The sequence below is a fragment of the Tachypleus tridentatus genome, chromosome 9 (assembly GCF_004210375.1).
Source record: "Tachypleus tridentatus isolate NWPU-2018 chromosome 9, ASM421037v1, whole genome shotgun sequence".
Classification (NCBI taxonomy): Eukaryota; Metazoa; Arthropoda; class Merostomata; order Xiphosura; family Limulidae; genus Tachypleus; species Tachypleus tridentatus.
The window spans coordinates 122,211,997-122,236,805 of NC_134833.1; the positions used below are offsets into that span (position 1 = coordinate 122,211,997).

A 24,809-nucleotide genomic window follows, 5' to 3' on the forward strand; every position below is an offset into this window, starting at 1 on the left:
GAAATATGCACTTCTTAAATGCTATTAATATATTTTAAAATAAACTCCCTAAATGTTCCTTAAACGTCTATCACAACTATTCAATGTTTTAACTGAATAAATAAATGACAGAAAGAGCTTTTAGATCTCATATAAAATCTGACAGAAAATGAAATTTGGTAAATATAGTGTGACAATACATTAAACAAGTGACTAAAAAGAAGATAGAAATACATAATTTCTAGTAAATCACAAATAGGAAAAAACGTCCTGAATTGCTTCCAAACCCAAATATGAAATATATCTTGTGATTTCTAAAACACAAGAATAGCTCTCAGTAAATAATATATCTATGAAAGACAACCACATATAAATATTTCAATAAGTGTCTGAGCAAACTTAATTTTATTCATAGTGTGCTGTAGTAAATAATTTGTGTTTACTATAATGTGTTGTCAATAATGACTTTAATAAAAGTTTAAGACCTGGATAACATTTAACATAAGAAAATATGTACAATAAACAAAATAACTTCAGAAAAGAAAAATTAAAACATGTTGTGGGTAATTTAAAAACTCTTTTAACTATTACACACTATTCTAATGAAAAACAAAAATATGTTAAAATATTAAACATAATATGAAGAGTTACAGTATTAAAATAAAAATGTAAACACTCTGTGATATAGAAAATAATTTTTAATATCATATGAAACAAGGATATGTATCAAAATATTTCAACAGAAGAACATAAAAAAAGCCATTAAGTGGTTAGAAAACATGCATAAAATAGATTATTGGCTAGCATAATGAAAAGTGTTGAATAAACTCCAGTTTCTTAGAGGTCAGCTCAAGGAGTAAGTCAGTCCTACCTTCTCTGTGCTTGTATCCTGAAGAACAAACAGTGAGGATATAACTAAGCAAGCAGTGTTATGATAACATAGTTCAAGTATTAATATGTTTCTGTATAAAAGATTTATTTTGCTATAGCAACTAAAGTAAGACATTTTAACAGATATTAAAAGTTATGCAGAGCCTAACAATTCACAGTATTATTTACTAAAAAAAGCAACATGAATAAATTTCAATATCCTTTTCATAATTAATATAATAAGAAAAAAATAAATAAAAATAATTGCATACTAGTCATATATCAAGTATGATTGCAGTCAAATGGCTAACTGAAAACTGAAATAAAAATGGCTAATGAATTATAGTTTTTGTATACTGGAATAAAGGTAAATGAATGAAAAATTAGCAAAATAAGAATAATCATAAATTGGATGCATGTCATTAACACAACAAAATTTTGGGATAGCATGGATCTACTGGTCCATCTTTGCTGTTCCATCTTCTAAACTAAACCAAAATAAATAAATTTACAGCCATTCCTTATCATTCATACACCTATCAAGCTTTTTCTTAAATTCACTGCCCTCACAACATTCAAAGGCAACTCATTTCAAAGGCCAACCACCTTAGTAGAAAAATAAAACTTTCTTAACTAAAGGTGACCCATTTACCACCAAAATTTATGTTTATGTGCTCTAGTCTTACTACTATCACTGTTAAATATGAAAAAAAGATGATACATCAACATCATCAGTTCCATTCACAATCTAAAACATCTCAGTCAGATTCTTCCAAACTCTTCTTTTTTCAAGAAAAAAACAATTTGAGAGATTTCAGTCTCCTTGTTTGACAACCCCACCATCCCAGGTACCATTCTAGTAACTCTTCACTGAACCATTTCCAACAATTCAATGCCTTTTCTATGGTAAGGAGCCCTAAATTTAATAGAATATTCCAAATATAGCCTAACCAGTGACCTATACAATAAAATTATAAACTCTTTACACTTACATTCAATATTTCTGAAGATACAACATAAAATGCTATTTGACCTATCACTAGCAACAGCACACTGCTTTGATAGCTTTAAAGACTGATCAGCTATTATTCCAAGATTCCTTTTCTTTTTATAACACTGTTAAGGTTATTCCCATCCAAATTATACTTGTAATTATGATAATCCACATGCCTTTTTGTTGTATTTATTATAATTAAAACTTATCTACCATTTATTTGTCCAACTCAATAAATGATCTAAATACTTTTTTACATAAGCAGCTTTCTCTTCACAGGCAGCAACACACAATATCTCAATATCATCTGCAAATGTAAGCAATTTATTGACCATACCTTTATTTATGTCATTGATGTAAATCAAAAGGAGCAAAGGTCCTAAGACTAAGCCCTAACATACATCACTCACAACATTAACCAACTTTGACTGAGCTACATTTATAACAACCCTCTCTAACTTTCTTCCATCCAATCAACTCTTTTATCCAATTTACTAATTCATCCCCCAAACCTATGGAAATAATTTTTTTACAAGTATTTTATGTTGTACCTTGTCAAATGCTTTTTGAAAATACAGATACACCAAATCTATACTCTTACCCTTATCAACATAAGCAGTAACATTTTCAGAGAATGCCAAACGATTTGTAAGGCAACTTTTTTTTCCATTACTGAAACAATTCTGACTGTCCAATAAATTTCTAAAATTTATTAAATGACTTTGCAAAGCATCTTTTATCAGACTTTACAAATTTTTTCCACAACTGATGCAAGACTAATGGGTCTATAATTACTGAAACAAATTTGATCACCAACTGTGCTTGTGCAACAAAACACTGATCATGAACAAGAATATTACAAAAGGAAGGAAAATAATAATAATCAGAACAAGACTTTTCTATCAGCAAAAAGGAGTAGAAGAATCAAAGGCAAATAGGAGACACAGAATTTGACAAACCTGATCATAAGGTGTAAGAAAGGCATGGTTGGCAGACTTCCCTGATAGGCCTGACTAGATAGAAAAAAACGGGGGTAGGAAAAACCAAGTTGAAATTGTTCTCCCTTTTGATGAAAACCTTCCTCAGAAGTGTGGTACTGGAGGGGAGGAAAATGTGCAGAAGAAATAACAAAAGCATCCAACTCCTAGAGAATTAACACTTAAATCTCCTCATCTGACGTTGGAAACTCACTGCACTGAGATCTGGTGACATATTTTATCCATATTGATGAAAACTTCTTCATCTGCCACATAAAAACTCAAATTTGTAAGTCCATGTGAACGATATACCAACTAAATGCGTAAAATACAAGAAAACACCCAAAAATGTAGCAAAATGTGCTTGAAAATCAATGAACAAACACACATCTGAGCACTGTAGTGTCATCTACAAAAGTGAGAATTGTGTTGAAATGGTAGAAGCACGAGTATACAAGGTGCAATGAAATTGGTAGAGGGTGATCATATGATAAACACATGTTGCTGCAATGACATAAAAATATAGGGATCTAAGAGACTTGACACTGTTTATAAAATTTATCAATGTATTCTACTTATATCACTTCCTTCTTTTTCTGTGTGATTAATACATTAGTTCCAAAATAATTTTTGTTATTTATCAAAGTAACCATGATCATCTGTTTTAAGATTAACTGATTATAAATATCATTTCCATTTTTCTGCATGAGTGCCAAAATAATCATTCAATCTAAACAACCTTCTACAAGATTTTTTAAACTGTCTGAACACATCACATGTTATTCATTTACAATACACGGAAAAATATCTTTTTGTCCTTGTTTTCTCACTATGCAACATCATTAACCAGAAAGTACGAAGTACATGTTATATCTATTTAAAATATGTTATAGCTTAACATGATAAAACTATAATGCTTAAGACCAGGAAAAACAACTTAACAACAGTAAAATTAAAGCTAAAGATCAAGAAAGTAAACCAGAGAATAATAAAACTAAAAAGGAAAAAAGATTGTTGTTTGTTTTCTTTTAATTAAATATATCATACAGTCAATGTACAGGTTTACATGTACACCTGAAAATGGCATTGCAACTTCAAAACATATACAGCCAGTATTTTAATGGTTATATAGTAACCTGGATTAAAATGTAAATATAATCCATGACTTAACAGCAAAATAATTAAATATTACAAACTGTAAAACAATCTGAGAAGAGCAAAAAGTTTAAAAACAAAAAAATAATAAAGTTAGAGATAATAAAAAGTTCATAACAGTAAAAATAATATTAGAACAGTAAAAACTATGGATTAAAAACAAGAAAATAATCTATAAATAATATACCATATTTTACCATTTTGAAAATAGTACCTCTATAGTCATATTTGAAAACTATACTCTAAAAACAGTGAAATTTTTCTTAAGTTTGAAAATATATTTTGGAATGAATAAAGCTGTTGTCTAATATTTAAAGAAAATATTATGGAAACAGTAAAACTGTAGTCAAAAATTAAATAAATAGATTTTAAAGACAGTTTGGCCATAATCTAACATTTTAAAAAGGATTGTGATATGTGTTAAGAATAGTAAATCTGTAATTTGTAATCTACAATGAAACATCTTGAAAACAGTCAATGGACAGTTACTAACTGGATAACTACTAGTATGAAACTCTTTCATTTCAGTCTTATACAAAATATATAAGAATGTGACTGTAACTAAACCCACCTCAAACTTATGAGGAACTTCAAGTTTTGCAGTATTAAGACCAGCACACACATCATTAATAATCAATACCATGACAGCAATAACAACAGCAAAGTCACTGATGACTGCTCTTATCTGTAAAAATTCCAATAAAGGGAATGTAAGCTTTTTTTCACAAAGTTAAAGAAAACAGTGTTTACCTTTAAAGCATGAATTTCTTTGGCTGATGTAATTTCTATAAAAAAAATAAGGAGGAAGGGAAAAGAAGTCTAATGTTTGTTAAAAGAATAATACAAGTTTGGTAAAAACAAATAATTCATTTTGAAGAATTGTAACTAATATAAAAAACAAAGTTCATTAATTTTATGGAATAATCTTATTTTGAAATAAACACCATCACTGTATCAATGACATTGTTCTATGCTAAAATCTGATGTGAATGTTACTTCATAAAGTAGTGCCATATGTTACTATTATTATGTCAACATAATAATAGTATCTTTACACAGAAAAATTAGAAAAATCTCATACCACGGCACACAAAAAAATCAGTATTTAATTATAACAGAAAAATAATAAAAACATTTAATTAAAGCAGTGGAATAACAATACAGTTACACTATAAACAATAACTTGTGACCAAACAAGATAAAAACAGGAGTGTATAATACCTCTTTCCTGTATCAGATGACAAAAAATGAAAACAAAAAGACAACCACGTTACTTATCAGCATCATTTTACGCTGGTACATATACAAAACCTAACAAAACCATATTACATAGTTAAAATAAACATGACATTTGAAAACAATATTTTCATCACCTAGTGCAACAGAAAACTAACAACTGTACAAAAATCTCTCACCTTGGAAGGAAAGAAAGATGTAAATTTAAAATTTTTCAGCATGATTGATAAAGTGAAAGTTCCTTTGAATAGGATGAGGGAAAATAAAAAAATATCAGGAACGTAGTTGGGTACTGCACAACCATCTCCTTCTATAGTACCATTATAAAGTTTACATTCCACTGCAGAGAGACATGGAGCTGAATAATTGTGTCAGAACTCTCACTCAGTGTACAGTAACATATTTGATCCATAGGCCAAATAGTGTTTATGTGAATAGGGTCATCATTATCTATGTGAAGTACCTATTAATAATAATAAAAAAAGAGTAAAATTACATTTTGTCAGAAATTACACTCCCATTTTCTGATCTCAAACATTTAAGCAAATAAGAATTTATATCGATTTTTTATGGGATGTTATGTAGTAACTAACACACACTAGAAGTGTGTGTTTTTGTGTTTTTCTTATAGCAAAGCCACACAGGCTATCTGCTGAGCTCACCGAGGGGAATCGAACCCCTGATTTTAGCGTTATAAATCTGTAGACATACCGCTGTACTAGCGAGAGGCAAAAGGGTCTACCTACATCACACTAGAAGTAATAATGTTATATCATGCATACAATAACAATATAATAAAATTTATTAATCCACATAAAAGAGAGATGCTGTAATATTAATATCTGCAACTACAATAATTTTGTTTTTTAAATTATTTTTACGTACAGTGAAATTTTTATGTTCAACAGAAACAAAGAATTCAAAATAAAAAGTGTCAGAACACACAGCACATAAAAGTAAAACAAGGGCATAAACTACTGTAAAAACAAGCATTACAAGCTACAGTAGATACTGTCTTTTTACTGATTCTGGACAAGAATGTTAATATAATTGAATATTTGTCAGTGATACGTTTATTATAATTTGGTAGAGAATTGGTAAACAAACCCATTGATTGACTAAAAATAATCGTGGTGTGATGATCATACTCTAAATAGGTGGCTTAATATATGCTGAGAGACAGCATGTATTAACATATTTTAATCTTGTGACCCCAACATTTGTAGTACTTCTACTTTAAAAACATTTTGCCCCCAACAGACATTATGCTCCCAACAGTCATGTACCCACTAGACTATTCTTAACTGCACAGATGGTGCTTTTTATAATGGTTTATGTTTCAACTCTTTATCTCATGTAGTTTTATTACAAAAATAGGTATTAATAATAAATGTATATCTCAATTTCAGTTACCTGTTAGAAACTGTGAGAATATTTCACAGTAGATATTTCAAAAAACAGTATATGATTTCATGATGGAATTTCAATAACAGAGTATCAGCTTTATAAATTAATCTAATGCTTAAACTTAGGTACATTACAAAATACTGTAAGCTTACTTTTTCAATAGCTTTGTAAATAAAAATGATAGATATAAGTGTGGCAAATTTCTCCTCAGTAAACCAAGTGATGGTTAACATTCAATATGACATTCAATTTTACATCTTTAGGAAGATGTTAACTTCCAAAATATAGTTATCTCTGATACCACATGGCTAGAATCCCACACTGAAAGATGGAGGGGCCAGTGAAGGCAGTATCCATGCGGAAAACATCTGCATAGATCAAAGATGTACCAAGATAAGAGTGGTACCTGATGGGAGGAACAGGACAATATCTAGAACAGGTACTCACCTTCATTCTGAAGTTAGTTCATGTATTGATGGTGGAATAGTACATGAGTAATCATCACAATAGACCAGCCCTAAACAAATAGTAGATGTTCCACTACTCACCACTGGAAAAGTGCAATAGGTGAACCAATTTTGCTAATTTTTTAAAAGCAAATCAACCTTGAATTATTCATTATGATGATCAGCAGGTATGGAGAGGATTTCTTTCAGCATCACTATAGACCAGCCTTAACAAATAGTAGATGTTCCACTCCTCACCATTGGAATTAATGGGTCTTACTTCCTATATCCCTTGTTGGAGGCTAAAGGAGTTGGACCACAGTGTTACATATAGATATACTTTTGACTAGATCTTCATGTGTAGGTATAGAGAGATGCATTCTAAACCACAGGAATCATGACAAGAAAATAACCAACACCAAAGTGGACAAACTTTCTTCTCTACCTGAAGAAGCCTGAAAGGAAACACTCCAAAATGGTAAAATTGTGCCTGTTTTACTTATTTGAAGGAACATAACTCATCTGGTCTGGAAATAAGAACATTCACCCTCACTTCTGAACAACGTACCTCAGAACTATGGAAAGGATGTAGAACACTGAGCTTAACCATGGATTCAGAATAGAACCACTCCACACTTGCAATTATAAGGAGATAGTGGACTTCCTTTCAAGAACAATATAAAAAATCAATATTGATCAAATGAAGAGCAATACACACCCCAACTAGATAGCAGAGCATCAAATCTGAACCAGTATTATGAGATGGCTCATTCTCATGTTGATGCTGCTCCTACTGACATTGGGGAAAACAACCCAAGATCCAGGTAGGAGGGTCTCCTAACTTTGCCCTCTTCTATACCATTGCAGGAAATCACTCAAACACTCTGTAGGAAAGACTCTACCCACCACCCCTAAGGCTGAAAACCAGGCGTGGTGGGGACTCCCTAGCTCCACTAGTAGAATACAGGGGTAATGTGCACTGGGAAGTCCAGAGGAACAGTGCAATATGTGAACCAATTTTGCTAAATTTTGAAAAGTAAATCAATCTCGATTTATTCATTATAATGATCAGCAGGTATGGAGAGGATTCCTTTTAACATTGCTCATGATAGTCCCCGAGTGGTAGTCCAGCATAAAGTGCTAATACTGTCTGGAAAGCTCCTCAATGATCTTATGGAATATCTTATTTCTACAGAGCCTGATGCAATGAGGATTAATAAGTACAGTTAACTTGGTTACTTGAACAGGATTTGATGGATAAAAGTACATCTGTCTGAGCAACAGTTGCCACAGTGTGTGCTACAGTGAAAAAAATAGGTAATGGACCCTGGGACATAAAGAGGCAAAAGGAAGAGAAAAAATATCATTTACCCATCCTTATAATCTAGCAAATGTGGTCACAATGGCTGTAAGGGGTAGGCAAAACTCCCAGTAAAAGAAACTTCCAAATCATGTAAATAATGTAAGAGAAAAGTATTGAGAGAAGTCCACATACCAGTCTGCACGATGTCCTCCAACAGACGTTTAATCAGACAGCTAAAGAAATGTGATGAATCCAATGAGATGTGACTTGCAGAAGTTTCCTTGCCTGTAAAGAAAGTCCAGAATGAGCAATATAGATCAATTTTGAAGCCACCTTCTCAAAGTACTTGAGGATAAATCTTGGGAAACTGAAAACTTCTGAAAGATTAAGTATTAATTTCTCATGCTTCTAAAGAAATTAGTGTGAGCCACATAACACCTCAGGGCTCTGACAAGAGATAAATGATTTGGGTCTGATCAGGTTTATACATGAAAAATAGCTGGGAAATGAATTTGCAAAAAAGGATTTATCCACTTCCTTGGGTACCAAGAGTCATTGGAAGAAAATACCTGGCAGGAAATAGCAGGACAAAAGTGTGCACAACTCCAATCACTGATGCCTACATGCTAGCAGAAACAAAAAATACTGTAAGGGAAGATTTGTACATAGTACATGAGGCTAAAGATTTGAATAGATGTTGAGATAAAGCATGTAATATCACCTTAATATTCCAGTCTGGTCATGAAAAAGGGTGTTTGGGATAAAGAGCTCTAAATGATCTGAGAAGGCCAGATAATACTAAACATTCAAATACTTTCCAATGTTTAGAATATAAAAGAATAGTCAATAAAGCTGCCTTAGATAAAGTGACACTAGACAAAGCTAGACCTCTGTCAAAGAGCCAGGTAAAAAAACGAGACATAGTGGACATATTTAGGCAAAGCAAGTTCAATTTCCTCATGAGACAACATTGGCAGTAAGTGTGCCATTTTCATTTATAAATAGCCATTGTAGGTCCACAGATAGATTTAGACAAATACAAAGCAACTTTACAATTTAAACCCTGATGCAAAGGACAGCATAACTTCCTTGCATGAAGTTTTGACTAAATCCATCTATTAAAAAAGCCCAAGGATAAAGTACTGGAAACCAAAATGCCTGTAGTTGAAAGTTCTATTGAGTAGCAAATGATTTAATAATCAAAGTCTCAAACTAAGAGCAAGTCCACCAGAAAATCTCACAATGGAGCATCCATTCAACTGGGCTAAGAAAGTTTATCTGCAATTAAATTCATCATTCCTGGAATATGGCAAATCAGGAGTCTGGCAGAATAGGAGTGAGTTCAGTAGAGAATACCCAAAGCTCAAAACAAATGTCTTAAGAATGTATGCCTCTTTAACAGCAAATCTACAAGACCACTGTATAAATGTCAGAATGAATCACAGAAGCTTTCCCCTTCAACAGATCAAGACCTTGAACCATTGCTTGTTGAATAGCAAAAAGTTGTAATATATATTGAGATTGAAGGAAGATTTACTTCCATCCATAAAATCTGGAATTCCTAACTTCCAATATACACACTCAATTCCTGAAATGAGGTATCTGTGAAAAGATAAATTTCAGGACGAGCAGGGTGGTACAGAAACACCAACAGTAGTGTTGGTCGGATCTAAATTCCATTCAAGATCTTAGATGATATTAATGGTTGTAGTACATGATCCATTGGTTGCTCAGGTAGATGAAGTGTGTCACAGAGAAATATCACTAAGGGCAACTGAGTGAGGTGTAAAAGACTGAAGAAAGTGAGAAAAAAATCAAACTAATGCTTTGAAGGGCAAAGACAAACCCTGGCAGTCAAGTAATAGCTATAAATGCCAGTAGAAGTAAGAATGTTTTGGAAACATTACACAACCATTAAATTTTAACTTGACAGTATAAAGCTACTTTTATTATGCCATACACACATAAATGAGCTGTACAACTTTTTAACCATAATGAAAAAATCTTGCAGAATCTGAATTATTCACAAAACTTATAACGAAAAACAAAAAAATATGAATTCAAAACACACACAAAAAAAGTACAAAACATACCCACAAAATGAAAAAAATTATTGTTTCAAATACCAACACTGGTCCTGTACTTTCAAGAATGTTTAATGGCTACCCACTGAATAACCCATACAACATTCCAATGATATCTCCAGACAGCAAACTCTCCATGGCAGCCTGAGAAAAAAAACGTATTCCTATGTTTAAAACAAACAATTTATATAAATCACAAGTACCACAAGACAGTTTTCAATAAACTTTGGGAATGGTGAAAATGAAATATTCCTTATGTTAGTTGGAGTTTTGTTTAACCAAATATTGTCTAGATAAGTTAAAAAAAATCTTTCAAATAAAGTATTAATTCAAGAAATAAATGTTCCATATAATCCAAAGAATAAGATGATGCATACACACAAGTTAATTTTAATACTATTCTAATTATTTCTTTTTGAAACTAAACATTCTTGGGGCAAGTTAATCATAAACATACAAACTAAAAACCAAACAGTTGCACCCTGACACAAGTATATAATTATTGTAAGTATTCCTTCATTCTTTATAAATACATGTAAAAGTTTTGTCACAAACACATTTAATTACATTAATTTCTATAAAACTTTAGTTTGAAAGCAAGCTTAAAAAATTCCACAAACAATCAGCCATGCCCACAACATGAACAATTTTGCAACACAACTAAAGAACTTTGTAGATTGTACTAATTGAATAACAACTTCCTACAATATTTAGTAACAGAAAAATTAAATTAAAGATTTAAGTTCATGAAGTGATTGAACAAACCTACAGTGCAAACTGTTTATTCATGCATTTAAACTGATAGACATCTTGAAATTTTTCATTATAAAAATAACTGAACAAACAACTTAACCTATTTTATGGCACAACTAAAGTATCAAACAGTTTGAGCAATTTGAGTTTGACTATTTTGTAACACAAGGAAATTATCCTTTATCTTACAGTACTTCATTACGCAACTTACACTATTTCACAGTGAAAATATCAAACAGTTTGATCTATCATGTAACACAACTATCAGATAATTTAAAATGTTCCATAACTCAGTTAAACCATCCTATAATTTCAAGTATTTCACACCATAACTTACATTTTCATAACTCTCAGCACAATATAAACTATTTCAAAATGAACCTATTTGACAGCTTCACTATTTTATTAACAACTATCAAGCAGCTTGAGCTATTACAAAACAGAAATATCACACAGTTGAGCTATTATATAATACTACTTTTGGAAAAACATAAGCTATTTCATAAAAGAGCTATACTTGTGTTATGTAAAAATTCAAGTTATGACAGCTTGTGCTGCTATTGAATAAAAGTATCAGATAAATTGACCTTGTTTATAACACAATTGAGTTGTCATACATCTCAAATAAACTATTTCATAGGGTGATAAAGCTATCAAATAATTTGCTGTATCTCACCAGGCGAGAATCTGTTGCTTCTCCTAATAAGCCACTAAAAGGGATAATTGGAGCAATACAGGCAAAGTACAGAAAGAAAACAGAAGCTACAGTCTGAAGAGCTAGAGCATCCTTGAAATCACTCAAATACCAGAATTTCTTTCGTTTAATGTCGTTGATCAAGCCACCAAGTAACCTAAAAAGGATTAATGAGAACATGTTTTAATGGTAAACAAAATGTGAAAAAAATAATTGATTCTTATGGTATATAATGGTTATATTAAGCTCTTTGATATACTATCTTCTGATAAAAAGTTGTTTGATTTGTCACTAACTTTTGCACAAATATGTTTGCAGGCTATTCACAGTAACCATTCCTAATTTTAAAGTGATAATTTCTAGAGTGGAAACAGCTATTTAAATATCACCCATCACCAACTTTTGGGATATTCTTTCCCAATGAATAAGAAGATTGACTTTCACATTATAAAGACCCCATGGCTGAAAAAAAGCGAGCATATTTGGTGAAGTGTTTCAATCCCATGCCAGGTTCTTGACCATGAGCCCTTCCAACCTTATGGAAGGAAAAATAATTTTTTTCCTTTTACCTTTTATTATTTAGAAAATCCTTAAAATAACTGCTGGATTTTTATTACACAAGATAGTAAAATTATTACTTCTTCATGGATAGCCTTCTAACAAAAACTCTTTACTCACAGTTCATTCCTTAAGAGTGATTTTTCTGAAACAGTGTTCAAGTTTCTTATTTCTTTTCCTTTTTCTCATCCAATAAAAGTTTGATAAAGAAACAAATTCAACATTTCAACATTACATTACTTTGATTTTTTAAAACAATGTTTTAAGTGGTAAGCATAAGGAGGTCACAAAATGATCACTGAGTGGAATGTTTATTGATACAACTGTAAGAAAGAGAGAGAGAGCTGAAGCAGCTGAAAAACAGAAATCTAAAATGGTGGAATAATTATTTTTTTATATATATATAGTACTCCTCTCAACATGCAACACTACATATTACAGGGTTCCACATTCCTGAGCTCTTACAGCTACATCAATTTTTTCCATTATAATCTCTCTCATGACCTTCCAACAGTGACAAGAAAAGTTCTTCACCTGCAGTTTAAATTACCATCTCCAAACTCTACAACTAGATGAAGCAAATTACATTAACCAAAAAGAATACCTCATATTGTTATAACATTCTTTCTCTCCTTATAAGAAAAAAAGGTAAAATAAAGCTTACATTTATACATGAAACCTACAATTTTTAAAGTTTAAACATAAAGGTTGCTGGTATAGCTTACCTTCCTGTTCTTTTTAGTCCACTTTCTTCACGTAATTTTTCTTCTTCCTCTTCTGGTTCAATAGGAGGTTCTTCATCTGTTTCTGTACACTTTTTTCTTCCCTCCTAAATAAGATAAATTTCAATAGAAATCACAATTTTATCACTCTCATGATGTTACTAGCCCTCTCCTTTTAATTCTTCATATATCTTTGTACTACATGTTTTCATTATAAAAGAAACTTGTTAATTTCTAATTTTTTAATAAACTTATGTAGGACCATGAAACATAAGACACCTACTTTCATTATGAACCCATTTATGATGTATATAAAGTGTGTTATCACGTTCATTCATCTACTTAATGTCTCTTTCTTCTTCTCGAGACAGTTAAACATTCTCCAAAGCTTATATTATTTTGTCCTTTTATATCCATTTATTTTCAGCATTGGCAACATTTGTTGTACTCCAAAGAAACCTAACATTAGTTGCTTTATGAAATGCTCATCATTTGTATTTATGAATGCTTCACTTAGTTTCTGCTTCTGTGTTGAGTTAAAATTTTTAGCAGAATCCTCAGTTAGCAAGATCAGACATTCGAGAAGCAACTATAACACACCAAAAAACATCACTTGCATATTTGTAAGCTCTGCAACCACTTTTCAACATATATTCATTCATTGGTTTCAGGCTCAACCCTGGGTGGTATTTCTGCAGAGATTGGTTCACATTTTGTACAAGAAAAACTAGTTCACAACTTCCATTATAAGTTCACCTTTAAAATACCAATACATGATATTCAAATAGATATGATTGCTCAGTGAATAAATAATAGTGTCAAACTTAAATTTGAGATGTCACTCTTTACTCAAATATTGCTTGTAACCATTCTGTGTAAACAAATTTGAACTATTAGAAACTAATGTCTGATACAGAGCAAAGATGAGGAAGCTCCTAACTCATCCAGAGCACACTTGAAGCTCAATTTGATCATTAATAGCATATTTTATGCGATGCTAAGTCCAGTATTATTTGAACTAGACATCATACCTATGAATGCATCTAGACTACTCAATATACATGAGCTAGTGGCTAAACTCAACTCAGAATCTACTCATTTAAAACATTTGGAATTTCTTCAGCCCTTGATACAGAAGTTGCGTTCATAATTTGTTGTTGTTGTTGTGTTTTTTTTTAAAGAGGCTATCACAAATTCAGTGACTTGGAAAGCCAGAGTAAAAACAGTATTCATCCTTCATGCTATCAACATCTTCTTGAAGGAATTTGTCGTGTTTATGTGATGCAGCCATGGTAACTGAGCCTAGAAAGCTATGTTATCCAACAGAGAATTTATATTAAGCCTTGAGACCATCACGGACTTGAAATTGCTTTAGAGCTGAATCTATCACAAAACAATAAACCTTATTCTGAGATAAAATGCTCCTGAGATCTATGTGATAAAACTTGGCTTCACTCAGTAGCCCTCTAAGAATGTATGAATGAGTATCCCCTTATGTCCAATCGATGACATGCTTGAGAATGATTTTTTTCCAATCTTCTCAGAACATTCACACAAACAGCCAAATTCTCGTAAGGCTTTTTTTCATTTTTGTTAAGTGATAGTAATTAGTCATTCAAATATCTGAAGGTACAGATGTAAAAATAAAGAAGTTATAAAAACTACCATAAAAAATTAATGTTTATTAACAATAATCAATGTAGGAAAAAAAATGTAAAATATAAACACAAACAAGCTAGAGTAGGAAGCTGCATCAGCATGCAGACTGAAAAAGGAACATGTAGAAAATAATTCCATACTGAAAAGTGAACAGTATGAATTTGTTTGAGTGTAGTCATTCAAACACAAAGCTACATAATGGACTATTTGTGGTGTGCCAAATACAGGTATTGAAATCAGACTTCTGGCACTATAAGTCTGCATACTTAAAATTGTGCCAACAGGAGGGAAACAGAAAGGTTACACAGCTAAAAAGTTGTGTATTCTATTCTATTTTTACTTCTTCACTGTGAAATTAGACCTTCGTATACAAAAGAATAATTTTATATTCAAACACTTTCATATAAAGGAGCAAACTACTTCTTGCTCCAGGCATAAGAAATTTAATACATTATGTCACTTGATTGTGGCTGCAAGTTGTTCTAAGACACTGCTGTTTCTTTACAATAATTTGAAATCTGTAAGATATAAAATAAGGAAGTTGCTTTTCCAACCACTGATTGTTTTACTGTTTGATGTACATGATTGTTAATTTTAAGTTTAATATGAGAGTATTATTTACACGTTACACGTGTTAAGGCACTGATTGTCAGACCAAAATGACAATAAAAGTTGTGCACTTTGAAAACGGAGGAAAACATCGGATTTTTCGCCAAAACGCATGCGTGTCCAATAAATTTGTTTGAGAGATCTGCATGTTCTGCAAGTGCAACATGTGCAAAAATCCCTATAAAAGTGACGGGTTCTCGGTTTCCATAGCTCAGTGTTAAGCCACCGACACGCAATACAGTTACGCCAAGACTGACTGAAGCACAACGCAACAACGCCATTGGTCGCTTGGAAGCAAGCGAATCTCGATAAGATGTTGCCATAGTTGTGAATGTCCACCCAAGCACCATCACAAGGCTATGGAATCGTCACCAACAACATGGATCAACTCGTGACCGTCCACGATCTGGCAGACCTCGTGTGACCACGCCCGCACAAGATCGCTACATCCGGTTACGTCACCTTCGGGATAGGATCACCACTGCGACGTCTACTGCCTCAACCATACCAGGGCTACGTAGGATTTCCGATCAGACCGTACGCAACCGTCGACGAGATTCTTAGGCCCCATGTGCAACCCATCATGGTGAACGTCAACGACGTTTTTCAACATGACAATGCCCGTCCTCACACAGCCCGACTCACCACTGTCTTCTTGAGACACCACAACATCAACGTTCTTCCCTGGCCCTCCAGATCACCTGATTTAAACCCCATCGAACATCTTTGGGACGAGTTGGACCGACGTCGACAACCTCAACCGCAGACTCTACTTCAGCTTGCAGCAGCTTTGCAGACTGAGTGGACAGCCATTCCACAGGATGTGATTCGTCATCTCATCGCTTCCATGATGAGCAGGAGACTCCAAGCAGTTATTGATGCTCACGGGGGGCATACTCGTTATTGACGTTGAGTGACGTTAAACTTCAACTATTAAGCGTGGACTTCGCCTTTGCAGACTTTGGATGTTCAGCAGTGAATGTGCAAAGATTCTCACATGTCATACAGAACTACCCGGAATAAACTTGTTAACAATTTGTTTCATATTTGGCCTTTTGCGTTTCCTTTTTTGCAGAGTATATATATAGGCAACCAAGTTAGTGAAGGTAAAATTAGAAGTAAAGTTAGACTGCATGTAAGTTTAGTCCTAACAGGTAATTTCTAAAGCGAGTTTCACATTTTTATTGCAATAACAGAGATACAGAAGAAGAATTTGTCTTGTCAGTTAAGTTTTAAAGTAACTAAACCAGCCTGTGTGTACTTTTTAAAAAGAAGCGTACATGAAATCAAAAGCTACATTGCATAAGTACCAGGAAGGTTATTTAGATTTTGATTTCATTTTCAGAATTATTAATAATGAGGAATAACTGTAATGCTTTATTTGTCCATAAAGCCAAATAAACTTAAAAGGCATTTAAAAATCAAACAATGAGAACATGGGAAAAATCATCAAGTTTTTTCAAATAACAAGTGTAAAAATCGAAACATAAAGCAACTTGTTTTAAAAGCATGTAATTGTTCTATCAACAGCCTTAAAATATTCTTTAGAAGCCCACTATTTAATTTGGAAGTGATGAAACAACATAATACAGGAGAGACAGTATTAATTCTTCCTACTGCCATAAAAACACGTGAAATCATTTATAGTGAGATCCTAAAAAAAAAGTTCTATGCCTTTATCATGTGATGATCATGAAGCATGTAGATGTGAATTTTTTCTGATATGAGAATGCAATTGATAACATGCTTTGTACAATTGTAAGACTTCTTTTACCTTTACAAAGGGTACAGGGTACAACGATATGTAGCTTTAGCAGAGAAGTGCCATAAAAAAAGGTTTATACGTCACTACAGTAAGATGTCGAACATCAAACCATTTCAACTCATCATAGAACATTGCACAGACTGTCCCTATGTCCAATGATAACTTATATTGGTCTGTCATTATGTAACAATATAATTGAAAAGATTGTTTAGAAATGTTTCATTTTAATTGTTTATTATTATTGACTTATTATTATCTGGAAATTATTTGAAACATGATTTTTGTTTACAAACATTTGGCATTTTCAAACTTTTTATCTAGATATTTATATTCAATGATTTTGTAAGCATGATAAATCAGTATCTCATATTTTTTATGAACAAATGTGGAATAACACTGTCGAAATTAAAGTAAAAATCATAACACATTGCACACTGAAAATAGCTATTATTAGTGAATATTAATGTTACCCAAAAGTAAGATGAGATTCTTGTTGGTGTTATTTTGTAAATTTTACACTGTCACGTTGACAATTAAAATTCTTCCAAACTGATCAACATGTTCAAGGTTAATGGAGACAATAACAGTATCATAAACATCCCTCTGTTATTGTACAGGCTTGAAACTCGAAGGATAATCTTTCACTCACATATTTTCAGTAGTAAACGAATAAGCTGGCAAGTGACAATGCTTACATTGACAATGAAAGATGCTGAAATCTCCTTGAGAATTCACTGCATCATATGATTTTGTTAAAGAATATATTTTTTAATTAGACAGGAAAAAAGATTTGCTTTGCTTTGAATTTCGCGCACAGCTACACGAGGGATATCTGCGCTAGCCTTCCCTTATTTAGCAGTGTAAGACTAGAGGGAAGACAGCTAGTCATCACTACCCACCGCCAACACTTGGGCTACTCTTACACATTCCGCTGAGCCACTGGGGAAGTTCAGCATTGTTAAGTCCTTACACATTCCGCTGAGCCACTTGGGGCCTTCAGCATTGTTAAGTCCTTACACGTTTTGCTGATCCACTGGGGAGATAAACCGGCAAGTTCAGTTAAAGTATGTTTTCAAAATAGACATAAAACACATTTTAGACTTTGAAGATAAACTAAGTCATCTATGTATCCTACTAGTGATTTATAGAAGTTAACAAACTGAGATATACAGGTACTACCATTGAAAATCACTACAATTGTGTTAGTGGACTCCAGCCATAGTAGTAATATCAAGGCAATTTGAGAGTAAATGATTGCGTGCCTCCTCCTTAGTCTTCAGAAGACCATGCTACTATTGTAAATTGAGTTGTTAAAAAAACTGTCTTACTGGCAATATGTCGTGAATTAAGTTTTTAGCTCAGTTGTTAGAGTAAGAAAAGCAAAGAAGAAATATTACACTTAGCAGTCGTTTCAAGATCCTGCGATAACGTACACAATGTCGTTGTTTGAGTTATTCTAGAAACAACTGTTTTTACTAAAAACTGCCAGAAGGTTAGCCATTTAGGTCAATTCGTAGAGCATTTGTTTGTTATTTTGAAGATCACAGTTTTATAGCGATCTACGGTAGCTACCACTTTTCCATTGAAATCGAGAGTACTAGGCCTAAAAAGTTGAAGATGGACGAAGAACAAAATGACGTTAAACAACATAGAACGTTTGACAAGCGTGTGCACAGGAACAAACATTTAATTCTTGATTGGGCCCGACATGGCCAGGTGGTTAAAGTGTTCGACTCGTAATCCGAGCCTCGCGGGTTCGAATCCCTGTCACACCAAACATGCTTGCCCTTTTAGCCGTGGGGGCATAATAATTTACAGTCAATCCCACTATTCGTTGGTAAAAGCGTAGCCCAAGAGTTGGCGGTGGGTGGTGATGACTAGCTGCCTTCCCTCTAGTCTTACATTACTAAATTAGGAAAAGCTAGCGCAGATAGCCCTTGTGTAGCTAGGCGCAGAATTCAAAAACAAAACAAAAAATATTATGCGTGAATATTGAACTTGTCTCTGTTGACATTTGGCAGACAAGTAATACAACCCAGAACCACGTATGCTGATACTCAGCAATGGGCTTGTGAATTCAGGTTTAACCTTTAACACTAGCACAGCATAAGTACAGAATTTGAGCATAAACAAATAAATTAAAAGTCATAAATATGCCGTCTTCTTATCACAAAATGTAATCGCTCAACGTTTCAGAGAACTAGCTGTAAGCTCACGGTGTACATGTACAACGCGCGATGAAAGTTTGAAAAAAAAAAGGCCTACAGACAGCTTCCATACAGCTGGGGAATGAATAAACAGAATGTAACGTGTTCGTTCTATACTTTCAGCACGATAAAGTTTACAAACAACTCATAGAGTTCCATGTTTATTTGTTAGTTTCCAGGCAGGATAACGCATGAAGCAGGCCTGGCATGGCCAAGCGTGTTAAGGCGTTCGACTCGTAATCTGAGGGTTGGGGGTTCGAATCCCGGTCGCACAAAACATGCTCGCCCTTTCAGCCGTGAGGCGTTATAATGTTACGGTCAATCCCACTATTAGTTTGTAAAAAAAATAGCTCAAGAGTTGATGGTGGGTGGTAATGACTGTTTGCCTTCCTTCTAGTCTTACACTGCTAAATTACGGACGGCTAGCGCAGATAACCCTCGAGTAGCTTTGCGCGAAATTCAAAAACAAGCAAACGCATGAAGCAAAAAAAGAGAGAGATTAGAGTACTTCTCGTGGACATAAATTATGAAACTGGAATTTACCCAACCTAAATGTTCAGATACTGACAATTCTGACATCATACCAATTTTCTAAATGTAAAAACAAAGAAAGAATAAATTTGAAAAATACAGTGAGATTCACTCGAATTTACTCTAAATTGGTGAGCTCTATTTTTCTGTATTTATTAGTTATTTGTTATTGTTCCCCGATAGGACAGCGGTAAGTCTACGATTTACAACGCTAAAATCAGCGGTTCGATTCCCCTCCGTGGGCTTAGCAGATAGCCCAATGTGGCTTTGCTTAAAGAAAACACACACACACATTTATTATTTAAGAAACTATGAAGATAGATCTTTAAAAAATCTGGCCGTATTTAGAAAATGCAACCAAGTTAAACTTTGACCTCAGCTGATAAAGCATTCATTCATGCGCGAGATGCCTCGGGTTCATAACATCAAATTATCAAAAACCATATATTAGTGTAAATATTTCATTATTTTTATAGTTGAGAATAAAATGGAATTTCAGTTACGAAATCATATACTAAACTGAAAACGTAATGAAAACAACACAATTAAAACATACATTTAGTATATACTTGTCATTTAAGGTTAATAAAATGATTTAAATTGATATATACATTAAATAAGGTAAAATGGAGTAGATAAAACAATGAATAAAATTGATAGGAAAGAACCCAAAATTCAATTACCGCCCGGAATGGCCAGGTGGTTATGGAGTTTGACTCGTAATCTGAGGGTCGCGGGTTCGAATCGCCGTCGCACCAAACATGTTCAGCCGTAGGGGCGTTATAATGTTATGGTCAATCAAACTATTCGTTGGTAAAAGAGTAACCCAAGAATTGGCGGTAGGTGATGATGACTAGCTGCCTTCCCTCTCACCTTACACTGCTAAATTAGGTTCGGCTAGCGCAGATAGCTTTCGTGTAGCTTTGCGCGAAATTTAGAAACAAACAAGGATCAATTTTGCAAAGAAAGGTATTATTACGTGATATATTTATAAATTAATAAGAGTTAAGAATTAGAAGATATTGACAAGTTTATGTTACAGGTGTTCTGGAATTCAATATCAGCGAGTGAATAATAAATATTTTGGATACATATTAGAAACCTATTTAAAGATTTAAATTAAATCTAAAATTTTGAAACTTTGTAAATAGTATTCAGTGTTAGTTCACTTTAATGTCAGGTTTTTCTAAGTATAAAAGTTAAGATGCGATGTATTTGTTACTGATATTTATGATGCACGCATAAAAAAAATAATTAGCCTTTATGCAATGAACTGGCTAAGAGTGACTGGGTATAATAGTTATTAGATAATTATAGTGTTCTAGGTTTATCTACGGTAGTCCAAAGATGAGTCTTTGGTTAACTAATAGTTATCTTATCTTCGTTAACAACATCAGACTCACTGACTTAGTATATGGAAAGAAAGCAGGCTTAGTGATTAGGTCACATGGTTAGGGCACTTGAATCCCCATGACACCAAACATGCTCGCCCACCCTTTCAGCCGTGGGAATGTTATATAATGTGTCAATGAACCCCACTATTTTTTTTTAGTAAACTAGTAGCTTAAAGGTTGGTGGTGGGTGGTGATGACTAGTTGCCCTCCCTCTTGTCTTACACTGCTAAATTATGGACGACTAGCGTAGATAGCCCTCATATATCGTTGCGCGAAATTTCAAACAAGCAAAAAACAATACTCTAGATGGAAAAATAATTGAAGCAAAAATAAAAAACCTTATCTTCTGAGGGTAAAGGTAAACAGAATTACTGAGAGGGACTGTTACATTGTTGTGGTAGAAAAGAAACTTCACTTTGTTTTTGAATTTTGCACAAAGACTACACGAAAGCCGATCTGCTTTAGCCGTTCCTAATTTAGCAGTGTAATACGAGAGGGAAGGCAGCTAGTCATCACCACCCACCGCCAACTTTTGGGTTACTTTTTTACCTAAGAATAGTGGGATTGACTATAACATTATAACGCCCCCACGGCTGAAAGAGCGAACATGTTTGGTGGGACAGGGATGCGAACCCGCGCCCCTCAGATTACGAGTCTTACGACTTAACACGCTTGGCCATGCCGAGCCGTTTAGTTTGGAATAAGTTTAAAACTTTAAGGCCACTTGATTGAATAACATAGAGGTATAGAGAGGAATCAAGCACGAAATTTCACAGATAGAAACGAATTTTGTAATAACTACTTCGACATATAGTATTTCTCTAGTTAGTCAATAAACAAAATCGGATAGCACACATCCAGAAGTGTCTTTGATCTGAATGATATATGTAGAAAAGTCCCTTGTACGCACACAGTAATATAGTACACAATACAACTATCCCATGACACAGTAGATAAATTCCATGACTGGATCATATTAAGTGAAGCAGCACATACGGTCGAATTGACACATTACTTCAACTGAATGTAGTGTGTTCCAGTTTAGAACTTTAGAATAACACTTAAAAGTTGGGAGATGTGAAATACGAATACACTATAAAAGAATGGGATATGTAGTATATTCAGTTTTCATTTATAATTCCCTAATGGATTTTTATGTTTCACTATTGAAAACAACATAGATAAATAAAACAAACTCGGCAATATTAGTACTGTATTATGTAATTTCTTTTACTACAGATGCTAGTACCAATGGCGTGTGTTATAAAATGTTAATGAATTTTTGGAAAAACCTATGGTTTGAGTTTGTAAATGCTTATAGTAACAAACATATGAATGACATGCAAGATTCAGATAGTAGTAATACGTGAAAACTATACATCAAACAATTAACGTATTTGGATACCTTGTAAGTAATTAACATTTTGGGGCAACATCATTCTAATAAATTTTGTTAAGCGATTATGATACTTACACAGATAACAAAAACAAACAATCGAACGAATATTTTAAAAAAAAGGATGAAAATCTCAATATTTCAGTCTTAGTGTAAATTACTTACAGATAAACAATAAATGTCAACTTTTGCTGTAAAGTGACAAAGCATATAGCCTCAACAACAAGAGGTCGAATATATAATAAACGGTGAACGCTACTCAAAAGTATTTCTTGGTTTGTTTTTAGTTGTTTTAGTTTACCTCACCAGGATGCAAATAATATACTCTGCATAAATTAATATATACTTTATGTTACTGATTATAGATAACAGTTCAGAAATAGTATATGTTTAATACTGCTATTGTTAATGAGCAAAATGGTATACTTCTCTTGTTTTAGGCTACAGTTTAATGTTTACCTTCTTTGGGGAAAAATATATGATGAGATATTTGAGCCCGACTTATTGATTACAGACATAAGTTACATGTATAATTTATTAGCAGTGCATGAATAAGTGATCATTGTTTAATTTTAGACTGGCAAATTCTAAGTCAATAATAATATCTTGCCCCTCAGGGTATATACCAAAGAGAGTAAAAACTTGCTTTTATCCAACAACAAAAAAAACAAACTTTTCAACCATGAAAAACTGATTTTTAAAAAGACGTTCCACATGTTGCTTATCTAACCATTTAGCCATAACTTATCTAACAGGTATAAATGAAATATTTTTATTATAGTTTCTGTCAGTGAGCAGATTTTTTTAATTTATTTGTCATAAATAAAGGCGAATGCAAAATCCATTCCACTCAGTGATAAGGAAAACTTTTTTCCTTTGTCTATAAAAGTATCTGAAATCTACAAATTATCTTAACTAATGTTTGCCGATAGGCAAAAGTTCGAAGTGTACGTTAACACAATAGTATCATTTAGCTACTAACTTCGCCTGTATGTACAGTATTTTCTCTTGCCTATGTTTCTTTGTCCAAACACAGACTCATCTTTCACAAAGGTGAATTAACCAACTGTTGGTTGACATTAACAGTAAAATTCGTTAAATATATAATATTATTCTGTAATCTCACGGTTAAAATCGTTTTCTAAACTTTCATTAAAATTCCAGTCGTTAAGCCATATATTCTTCACGTAAGGTCAAACTTACGTCTGGCGAAACAACAATATGAATGCCAAAATAAAACAAACAAAACATAAGAATATAACATTGACTCCGCTTTGCATTGAGAAGCATTTAAAGAGGGACATCTCAGTGCGAAGTGAAGCCAGCAAACCTTTAGGTCCTTTGTAGTTCATTTGAGTTCATTACAAAATGTGAGAGGGAAAAGACCATCCTTTACTGTAGAATGACTTGAATCTAAAGCCACATTGTCATGTCTATGTAAAGACATTATGTATCGGAATTATCATTCAATGTTTCTTTTTTATTATTGCTGTTTTCTTTTATTCACAGTTTGATCACTAAGTGTCGAAAAGCAAAAGAACAAACCGTAAACGAAGAGTTACTACACTCAGGAACATTGAAACCACTCACCTCCATTTCTTTCTCACACACACATGTACCTTCACATTATTATGAAACTTTCGTATTTTTATTTATTTTCAGTTATTAGCAATACACACACACACACATCTACCTCAGTATTTCGTTAATTACTATTTGTGTTGGTCACGGGAGGGTATTTCTGTTTATTTTTTACTAATTTAATCGCTCGACAAATGTTAACAGTTGCTTCAGAAAAGTAGTATAACTTCCACCTTATCGTCGTCATAAATTAACTTGGTGCTTGTTTATCATGACACTCTTTTGAGACGGATAGCATATAATATACTGATAGAATGTCAGAATTTCTGGATATTCTTCTGCAAGCAAAATTCTAATATTTGTCAAGACAAACAAAACGAACTTCTTTTTATTTCATTCTCAAAGTATTTCTATCCAATACTAACGTACGAGTTTCTATGGTTACTTTTATTCAAGTTTTATGATCACTATATTTTGATAGCTCTCGTG

At 33.0% G+C, this 24,809-nt stretch overlaps 1 protein-coding gene and 1 pseudogene across 1 annotated transcript; both read right to left on the reverse strand.

The window, feature by feature from the left end:
- Positions 1-469: 469 nt before the first annotated feature.
- Positions 470-5,658, reverse strand: LOC143227240 (sodium bicarbonate cotransporter 3-like). Its single transcript, XM_076458714.1, has 3 exons — positions 5,391-5,658; positions 4,547-4,660; positions 470-868 (listed from the first exon to the last, which is right to left on the reverse strand). Exons 1-3 carry the CDS (start codon positions 5,430-5,432, stop codon positions 824-826), a joined length of 201 nt encoding a protein of 66 aa, XP_076314829.1. The 5' UTR covers positions 5,433-5,658; the 3' UTR covers positions 470-823.
- LOC143227471 (electroneutral sodium bicarbonate exchanger 1-like) lies at positions 5,522-24,335 on the reverse strand (annotated as a pseudogene).
- Between the last annotated feature and the right edge of the window lie 474 nt (positions 24,336-24,809).